The following is a 10,918-nucleotide window of genomic DNA, read 5'->3' as shown; positions in this document are numbered from 1 at the left end:
TAAATATTACAAAACTATTTTAATGATTATAAACAACAATGAAATAATTTGTATAATGTAGTGAAGCCTCTGACGCATGGCTGAAAATCAAGAAAATTCAGAATTAGGCAGTAGACAACATATCTATGCTGAATAATAGAATTTAATTCTAATGGTACAGTTAAAAAACTTGCCATAGGACCTCAAATGAACACTTCATCTAAGTTCCCATCTTTTCAACCTCCCAAGATTAGTGTTTTCCAGTATTTGGAGTGTGAACCATCTCTTCAGAAGCTCTCTTTCTGTGTGTGTTTCTCTCTCTCTCTAATAAATACACAAATACATAAAATTAAAATAAATTAAAGCTATCATCTTCCACTCATAAACTGGCACAATTATGTATCTGCCAAAATCTGTGTCAATAAACACGATGTTTAGAAACGTTGTGTTGCTTCTGGAAAACTTCATACTTAGTGAAATAAGCCAGTCCCAAGGGACAAATACCCTATGTTCTCCCTGATCTGTGAGAACTAAGAGCACCTAAAAAGAAATCTGTAGAAGTGAAATTGGCACTTTGAGAAGCAATGACTTGAACAGCTCTTGTTTTGACTGTGGAGGAACAGTTTTTTTTCCCCCTTCTTCACACTATTTGTTGAACTCTTTACTTAACATAGAGTTAATCATATGTATATAAAGTCAGTTGAAAACAGATCTCAGTAAAAACTAAGAGTGGGAATAAGAAAGGGAGGAGGAAGTTTGTAATTGTAAAGCTGTATAATTCTGCATACATTCCTACGGAATCTTAGGACAATGGGAAACTGAAGTCCGCCATAAGTTCAATCAATGAATCCTAAAACAACACAATTTTAACACTGTTTATTTTTTAAAGGGCTGCATTAATAGCTTTAGGTGTGCACAGAATGGCAGATAATCATCCTTGGAAAGACTATAAGCCAATGTAAGAAACAACTGCTTCACTTGATCAACTCACAATATGATGGGCATTAGTATTTTTACTTGATAATCCCTCATGGGAGACGGTAGATCTGATGCCTGCTTTCAGGGCTCTAAGGAGGATTTCATACTTTGCAAAGTGAGTAATCAGTTAGAGTGGAGATGGAGACTAGTTAATCTGGAAGTTGCAGCTATTTGGAAGGATACTGTTTTTACTTCAGTTGTGCAAAGAATGTCCTAATAAATGACTGGATCAGTGGGTAGAAATTATTACTTGCAAATAGTTTGTAAAGCAAGAAATTACATAAAGGAATATACATGTTATGAGTTTTATTTAAAATTTAAATCCATAATAGTGCAGGTTTCTTTAACCAAGTCAATGATTTTCAATATACATTCTGTAGTCTTACACTGATTTGTAACAACTGATACAGGCTACGTAAAGAGTTATTGGCTATAAAATCAAGTTATTACATCTGTTGTTACCACATGAGGAAATGTGAATTCTCAACTAGATCCCATAAAAACATCTTACATACATTTAGATTTTTCTGTTTCTTAGAGTTCTGTGATATATATAATTTTATTTTTCAACTCACTACTTCTAAATGTACATCACACACTTACTGTTTAGGCTACCATACTCAAACCATCAAGGAACCGGGACTGAATCCCCTTATAACAAATACATTTGTCATTATTACAAAAATTCTTCACTTACCTGTAAGGTTTGATACCACTAACCTTGTGTTTTTTCTTCTTACTGACATCCCTGTAGAGGTCAATAGACATGCAATTTTTTTCCATGTAGTTATATTTTAATCAAAGTAAGTTTCATTCAAAGCAATAAAGGTAATTGCAAATGTTTTTCCCAAGATAAAATTCATTCTACATGCCAACTTTAGAAAAATAAATAATTTATAGAGAAACATAAACAATATGACAATTAATAAAATATTTGTCTCCAACTTTCAAGAATTCAGTTTGTTCTATGACTGAATCATTCAGGAGTAAATATTTATTAGTTTTCAGATGATGCGTATCTAAATAGCCCTCCTAATTTGAATGAATTCCTTATTACTTATATTTTTGTTTTTCATAAGAATTCCCTTATCCAGTCTTTGGAATATTTTTAGAGTGCTCATTGCCTAAATGTGACATCAGAATGGAATGTTTCTAAGGTGAATTTTAGAAAATATAAAATGGACTGATTGTTTTCTGAGTTCTATGAGTTTTAATCAGAAAATATGATGTTAGGAAAAAGTTCAATCAGAACAGACTTCAAAACATCACTCTTTAAATAGCAATGCGAGCACTTTTTTAAGTTACATAGCCATGAAGAAATTAGTTCCAAATACTAGTGAGGAACTTGCAGGACTTACAAGTATTATAAATAAAGTTCAATAAGACACTATTTTATCAGTATTAAATCCCAAAAGCATATCACTTTTACTAGATTTTCCACACTGATTAGCAAAAGTAAAAAATTCCTAGAATCTCTTACATGAGAAGACAATGGAAACTGCAGCTGATGTCTAAAACTATAGAGCATTTTTAGACTCAGGAGGTAAAATAGAAAGCTGGAAGGGAGAAAATTAATAGGTTAGTAAAGAGAAGAAGACAAAAATTACTAGGAAATGTGGCTTGCATTAGCTGTGGAAAACCTGTTTATTACTATTGAAATACTTGCTTTGATCTGTTTTTTTTAATAATAAAGCACAATTTTATTTAAAATGCAGTAACATACTAAGGAAAACAAATTTCAGGAATAAGCTTCTAGAGTTCTAGATATTGTTATACTTCTGTGAGTATGTTAACTAGTAAAGAAACGCCATTTTTAATATAACCAGATTCACAGCAGAGACAAGGAAATATAATATATCATTCTAATTCATCTTTATATGACATATATGAACTTGTAATGGGCATCTGTCTTTAGTGAGTTGTGCTTGAAACATAGTACTTTAGTCCATGTAAGTAGACATTTTCTGAAATGGTAGTTATTCTTTGGAATACAGACTGCTAATCTTTAATCTTTAATCTCTTTGCTTTTGGCATTCCTTTGTTTTTTTCCTCCAAGATCACTGTCATCCTCATTTATTAGAATATATATATATAATTAATATAAGAATGTATATAACAAGCACAATATAGAAGATAGCTATGTAATTTCATGCTCATTAGATTTCTTTATGTCATAGTTAAAATTTAATCCAAATATGAAAAAGGAAACTGGGTATAAAACAAAAATTTATTCCCAATAATGGGAAAATCCTCCCAAATCATGAAAATTTAATTTTTATAATAATGTTGAAAGTTCTATTTTGCCCAGAAAATAAACGAATGATGCTTTTCTGAATCTGTTTCGTCTTGATGCTGTATATAATGGGGTTCATGAATGGAGGAAAGAGAAAGTAGACATAGCTCATGGTAATGTGGACCACATGTGGCACATGTTTCCCAAACCTATGGATGAAGCTCAGGCCAATCACAGTGATATAAAATACCAGGACAGAGCTAATATGGGAGACACATGTGTTGAGAGCCTTTGCTCGCTCCTCTCCAGAGGCAATGCCCATAACTGTCTTAAGGATCAAGATATAAGAAAAGATGATGATCAGAACATCTAGGAAGAAAGTCAAAGCAACCAGAACCACTGGGTATATGCGGTTAAATGTTATATCAGCACAGGCGAGTTTCATGACATCCTGGTGGAGGCAAAAAGCATGGGAAAGAACATGAGAACGACAATATGGGAACCAATAGAGAGGTAGAATTGGGGGCACAAGGGACACAAAGCCCCTCATCAGTACTCCAAGTCCTATCTTCATCACTCGAGAGTTGGTAAGAATTGAGTTGTACCTAAGAGGGGCACGGATGGCAATAAAACGGTCATAGGCCATGGCAAGTAAGACACCTGATTCTACAAAAGCCAGTGAGTGAATGAAGTAGGACTGAGTGAAACAGGCACTCTGGGCAATCTCCCTGTGGTCTAGCAGTAGAACACCCAGGACTGTGGGCATTGTTGTTAATGTCATTCCCAGGTCTGTACCTGCCAGCATGGCAAGGAAGTAGTACATGGGCTCATGAAGACCGTGGTCACTCCAAATGAGAAGAAGAAGTGTACCATTTCCAAAAAGGATGGAGAAGTAGATAACAAAGAAGGGAATAGAGATCCAGTGGTGTATTGTCTCTGAGCCCAGGAAGCCAGTCAGTAAGAAGGGAGCAGCACTGTAATTGGACCACATCATAGATTTTGCAGGTGCAGGAGAGCTTTTTCAGAGGTTTCATTCTCTAAATACGAAGTATTCCATTTTCTCTCTCACCATCTTCTTGTGGCTCATCATCAGGTCATTTTTAAGCTCTAAACTTACAAATGTTTGTGTATTGTCTCAGACTTAATCATAAACCTGCATTCACAAACCCTTTACCTAGAATAACAAATAATAGTAAAAGTAATAATGAAATCATGAAAATAACCACAATAATATACAGTGAAGCATGCAGCTTTCATTCTTTCTATTAATACAGAGAGAAGTCTTCCATGTCTTCCATCTGCTGGTCCACTTCTCAAATGGCCACAACAGCGAGAGCTCAGCCAGGTTAAAGCCAGAAGTGATGAGCCAGGAGCTTCATCTGGATCTCCCATATGGGGGTCGTAAGCACCTGGATCAACTTCTGCCACTTTCCCAGGCATGTTAGGAGGGAGCCGGATTGACAGTGGAGCAGCCGGATCACAAACCAGTGCCCACATGGGATGGCAGTGCCTTAGGTAAAGGCTTAACCTGCTACCCCACAATGCCGGTCCCTAGCCTTGACTCTTGGTTTCAAATAGCACCCTTTGAATTCTTTTCATTTTCTTTACTCTTTTATTCCTCTTCATGCTATTGCTCACATAGGCCCTTGTTGTATTTCTGCTCAATTGGATCAGTTCAGATTTCTTTCTCTTTTTTTAAAGATTTATTTATTTATTTGAAAGGCAGAATTACAGAGAGGCAGAGGCAGAGAAAGATTGAGACGCCTTCCATCTGCTGTGTCACTCTCCAAATGACCACAATGGCTGGACCTGGGCCAATCTGAAGCCAGGAGGCACGAGCTTCACCCAGATCTCCCACATGGCTACAGGAACCCAAAAACTTGGGGCGTCCTCTGCTGCTTTCCCAGGCCGTAGCAGAGAGCTGGATCAGAAATGGAGCAGCAGGGACTTGAACCAGCTTTATCTGCTACACCACAGTGCTGACCTCAAAATTTTCTTTTGAGTTTAATGAAATAATTGCTTCAGGGACTAATCACTGATTAAAATGCTCACTCATTAGAAATTTGTCTGCTATCAAGGAAATATTTGAGAAATAAAGTTACCAATATCACTATCTCGAGTGCACTTTGAATAAGGAGAAACTTTATGGGAGCATTTAGAGTAATCTTCTTAAATATAATTTTTTTTTTGTAAACAGCACTACTGACACCTCTGGGGAGGAATTCAGGATGAGATGATAACAATCTTTTTGCAAATTTCATTTCATGAAAACATATAAAACAATAATAAATACATATTTGAGAATTTTGGTACTTGATAACACTTCTAATGATAAGCGATGGATGGTGTGGGGAGATAGTGAACAAATCATCTGTGGAAATGACAGTCACTTCAGAAGACACTGTCAATGACAAAAAGGTCAGTCTGGGGACACAGCATCTGATATAGCAAATACTCTGTCAATGTGGGTCTCGAAAAAACTGCCAACTGCCTTGATCCACTGAATTATGAACCACTGAGTGTTCTTCACCTTGGCAATATTTATTATCTCTATACAGGAGAGATTTGTAAATTTATCACCACAGCCCATAATTTTGGCCTGCCCATCCCTTTAACTTTTTTTTTTTTTTTTTTGACAGGCAGAGTGGACAGTGAGAGAGAGAGACAGAGAGAAAGGTCTTCCTTTGCCATTGGTTCACCCTCCAATGGCCACCACGGCTGGAGCGCTGCGGCAGGCGCACCGCGCTGATCTGAAGGCAGGAGCCAAGTGGTTCTCCTGGTCTCCCATGGGGTGCAGGGCCCAAGCACTTGGGCCATCCTCCACTGCCTTCCCAGGCCACAGCAGAGAGCTGGCCTGGAAGAGGGGCAACCGGGAAAGAATCCGGTGCCCCAAAGGGGACTAGAACCCAGTGTGCTGGTGCCTCTAGGTGGAGGATTAGCCTATTGAGTCGCAGCGCCGGCTTCCTCTTTAACTTTCCAATACTGTCTTTTTAAATAAAATATGTGGAAGAAGAGATAGAGGCTGATTAAATACTAATGTTTGTTGGATACAATAGATCAAGCCACCTATTGTACCTAGTCTCATCCAGAAAGTGGACCAAAGGGAGAAAGCAGGAGATCCAAACATATTTAAGTTAATGGTGCTTTTAAAATCTAAATTATGAGTTTTGGACTTCGGGCTGATCAAAGTAGAGGCACCAAAACCATGTGGTAATTCTCTGGGAATAATTGTCACAATTTGTTATATATTTCTACATAAGTAGAAAACACCCTATTCATTATTTGTAGTCCCTAGCATCAGCCACACACACATTTAATTGTGGCAAACTTGATAGTGCCAGAAACTTTCCACATGCCCAAACACGGCATGGGTAAATAGCTGCCCAGTTTAAACAGTCTCCTTCTATGTAGTTTATACATTAGTCACAATCGTTACTTTGGTGGAATTTCTTAACACCATCAGATAAGCCAAAAGCCTTCATAAGGAATGCAGAAATGACTTAAAGTCCTATACCCTCACTACATTTTCAGGGTACTCTTTGGGCCAATCTTCTGAGAGCAGCTAGCCCTGAATTCTTAATTGTTTTAGTGAGTAACACATTCACCTCATCTAGAAATTCTTCAACTTATTGTCTGACCAAAATGGGGAACTATTCCAGGAACCACTTACAAAGATAAGAATTTGAAAATGGAAGTGAAAATGAACACATTGGACTATGTTTAAAAAAATCTTCTATTTAGTTCCAGATAATCTTCAAATGCCTGTATGATCAATATTTCCTTACTGTGCTCCCTCCCAAGACAGATTATTAATGAATAGGTGTTCAATTAGAAAAAAAAATTAGGAAAAAATATGTGTGTAATATGTAATTACACGTGCACACACATACATTTGAGGAAGAAGTCATGATCTAGAGACACTGGTCTGAAATATCTCAGATTTTTAATCCTGAGATACAACAGAAGATGTGGAGACAAAAGTTGGGAATATAAGAAAAACTTTATATTAGTATAGGAAGAAAGCAGATATCTCCAAGAAGATAGGTAAAGGATCAGGCAAGGAAGGAAGAGAATGGCAAAGGTGATCTGATTTTATACAAAAACTAGTTGGAACTAAAATTTATCAAAGTATGTAGTATTATTTTTAACAGTAAAAAATATTATAGTCATGAAATAAGATATAAATACAAAATCGTTATTGCTTTGGGCAACTAAGACTTTGATGATCTTGATAATTTCGGTAGAATTTTAGAAATAGATGTCTATTATAAGATAAAAAGAAAATGACTAACCAGAATTTTAAAACATTATATTATTTAAAATCTTCAGGTATAGAAAGTTTAATTTACCTAAGGTTGCACAACTAATGTTGCCATACATGAATTAGAACTCAGATTTTCTGACCCAAACCTCAAGCTCATGTTGTTAATCAATATTTACTGAATATAAATAACAGTTCTGCTATTCAAGTATGCCTTTTCATATGGTATGCCCTGTTCAACTTATTTAATTTAAAACAGGACTTTCTTCATTCTTAGCCTTGTGCGTTGGCTGCTAAGTCAGGGAGAAGCGTAACTCTTATTTTTATTATTTCTTCATTTGAATCTCTGGGCTTCCTTACCTGAGACGTTTTTTTCCGTTGTGGTTTCTCACCATGATCTTCACATTGGTTTGTTGTTATATCTTCAAAATATATTGAGAATTCTGATGAATGGTATATTTATTAAGGAAACAACTCCCAAGGGATTATTCTAGCTCATTTCCACACAGGCGACTTGGGAATACAAAATAGCCCTCCTTTCTTCCTGCTGGGAAAGATCTGGGTTATGTAACATGGTACCCAATATGCCCACTTCTTTTCTTGATGGAGACTGTCAGAGAATCTGTGTCTCTAGCAGCACATGAGGCGTGACCTATCTGAGTTACTCGCAAGTGTTCTGTGAGTCACAGAGTGGGAAAATCAGTGATGTTTCCCTCCTTAGTGCTGACATCTAAGGAACACTATGCTATAATCTCCTTTCCTAGATTTCCCCACGTTATATTCTCCAGGATCACAGTGGTTTTAGGAATAGTGATCAGAACGGCCATCCTACTCAATCTTAATTAAATTCTTGACCACTCCTAACAATTTAGTCTTGATACTTGTTTTCATCAGATCTCTGTTTGTCTTTTTCACTGATTGAAAATTTACATCCCTGCAAGACAATTCATATCCACTTACCTCCTAAATAAATTCACCAGGTCTAAATAATCACATTCACATCAATAATATCACATTCATATTCAATAATCACAGCAGGTCTAAATAATCACATTCATACATCTACATTCTCTGTAGATGTATAAAGACAACTGCATTAATACCTCTATGACTCCTTTCTAATGGCTGAACACCTGCTACTCTTTTAACTGTTTATCACATAAGGATTCCAAGCCGTGATTTATTTCCCATGATGCTGCTAATTGAACAAAATAATCTATGTGTTATATCAATTCAAGTCTGAAAATCTCCATTGTATCATATGCTGGGCTTCTATTACAGCAATCTAAGATTGTGATCCTTTGTCTCAAGGCATACTTCAGAGTTCAACATTTCATATTTTAAAAAGCAGCAAATACATTTCCTATATTGTATTTATGAAAATCCCACAAAGTAACAACCTATAAACCACCACCTCTTTATACTTATGGGCTAAAGACTAAATATTTTCTCATCTGGTTGTTGTGATTTTAAATCCTATCATCAATAAATGCATTTTATATTTTATTTTGCAGAGACTTTTGGTTTCAGAATTATAGTTAACTAATAGGTTCTACTAACTTTGTTATAAAGTCAATTCATTGCATTCACAGGGAAAAAACTTCTGAAAGATTTTAAGTGCATTGAATTTCATTGTTTGTCACAGAGGTTCACCTGTGCTCAGAAAATATTTGTTGAGCAAATGAATGTTGACTCATATAACTGAGGAGTTAGTTTTATGACCAAATTATAAACTTTTACATTTATGTCTAAGAAGATTAATAGTTTGAGATTCAGTCCCTTGTTTCAGCATGTCAAAACATGCTTTCTTGTTTTATATATTGTTTATCATTTCTGCAACCCCAACTTTTATATCATTCATACTAAAGAGAAATGCAGAACACGATAGCGTCAGAAAGGGAAATTTATGTCTTTCTTTCTTCTGAGTTCTTTTGTTGATTATAAGATTTATCAATCAACTGTTATAGAAGTTATATTCTCTGTCCTTTTGGAAACATTTCTCTGGAAATGTTGTGTTAATGTCTAAATACATTAAGTCAACCATTCCTGTAATCTACCCATATTACAAACTAGGCAGACTGATAACCCTGGAAGAGTTTTTTAGTTTCATAAAGGACTCTAACCTGATGATACTATATATAAAATAAATTTATTTTCTTCTCTATGATTTCTCAGCTGTATCATAGCGTAGGAACAGAGACAGTCATAACTGGGCTGAGTAGAGCCTCACATGGATGCAGGGTAATTAGACCTAATGGTCCAAGGCCCAGGCTGAAAGGTTTGTAGAGGAGAGTGCCCTCTGGAAACAATGATGAAAGGAGTTATAATAGGTCAGGTCTAAAGAGGTTATTGAGGGTAGAAGAACTAACTGCGCTCCTGGTGTTGACCCTACAGCTGGGAAATGTTTAAATATATGTAGAAGTGTTGATAATATTGAGCGTTTACACTTAAGTTCACCATTGAATAATTATGTCGTCTACACATAGTACTAGGGATTATATTTCCCCGCAGTCATTTTGGAAAATGTTCTTCAACACCAGCAACACCACCAAATCCTCCTTCCCACAGTCTGTATCCTCCAACTTGGAGATAATCCTGCTTATTCAATTGAGAGAGAACCTTCTGCAACCCTTCATAGAGACTTAAAGATTGTCGTATTCACAGTCCACTACGTGCCCAGATAAACACACAGATGCTGTTAGCCCACTATAATGTGAATCCCACCCTCCTCTCAGATCTAAGTTGTAGGCTACTGAATAAACTATAACATGAGATTGCATGCCAGGTAGCTGGAATCTTTCTCACTAAGCAGGAGGGAACCAATAGAGTTTAACGTGAAGGGCCTTAGCTAGCTCTCTCCTAGTAGATGTACCCTTGAAATGTGGCTGCCTCATATTTTTAGTTCTGAGATGAATACATTTTCTCTGTGTTTCCCCATCTGAACTGAAAATGCCCCTTTCTCTGGGAGGAATGTATAGTTTTCTCCTACAAGGGCTCATTTTGGGTGGCAGGATACTCAGATTGAGAGGAGACCGATGTATTGGTAAAATCCGGCACAAGGAGAAGAGTATATTAATAAATAATTCAAGACATTTTCTGTGTGTGAGGTATTTAAATCTTTTAAAGGAAAATAAAAAATGAAAATTATGGGTTCAAGGAGTCTCCAGACTAAAGTAGTATTTTTAAAGATCTAGAGAAATCAATTTTAAATAATTCAGTACACATTTCTTGAAGCAAGATATATAAATAACCAATAAACACATGCAAAGATGCTTAACATTATCAGTAATTAAAGAAGCATAGATCAAAATCCAATTCATACCTACAAAGATGAATATAATAAAAATGACACCAAATATTAGTGAGTATATGGAGGAATTGGAACCCTCATACACTGCTGGTAGGAATGGTGCAGCACATATAAAGGATAGTATAAAGGTTTCTCAAAAAGTTGATCATAAAGTTTC

General features: G+C 36.0%; 1 protein-coding gene across 1 annotated transcript; it reads right to left on the bottom strand.

The window, feature by feature from the left end:
* Positions 1–3,215: 3,215 nt before the first annotated feature.
* On the bottom strand, positions 3,216–4,181 carry OR51B4 (olfactory receptor family 51 subfamily B member 4). The gene has a single exon (NM_001171454.1). It carries the CDS (start codon positions 4,179–4,181, stop codon positions 3,216–3,218), a length of 966 nt encoding a protein of 321 aa, NP_001164925.1.
* Between the last annotated feature and the right edge of the window lie 6,737 nt (positions 4,182–10,918).

The sequence above is a fragment of the Oryctolagus cuniculus genome, chromosome 1, assembly GCF_964237555.1.
Source record: "Oryctolagus cuniculus chromosome 1, mOryCun1.1, whole genome shotgun sequence".
In the NCBI taxonomy this organism is placed as follows: Eukaryota; Metazoa; Chordata; class Mammalia; order Lagomorpha; family Leporidae; genus Oryctolagus; species Oryctolagus cuniculus.
This window is presented reverse-complemented; position numbering and strand designations above follow the sequence as displayed.

Excerpts from the sequence above, each read along its gene's own strand:
- OR51B4 (NM_001171454.1), bottom strand. The coding sequence starts at position 4,181 with ATGTGGTCCAATTACAGTGCTGCTCCCTTCTTACTGACTGGCTTCCTG.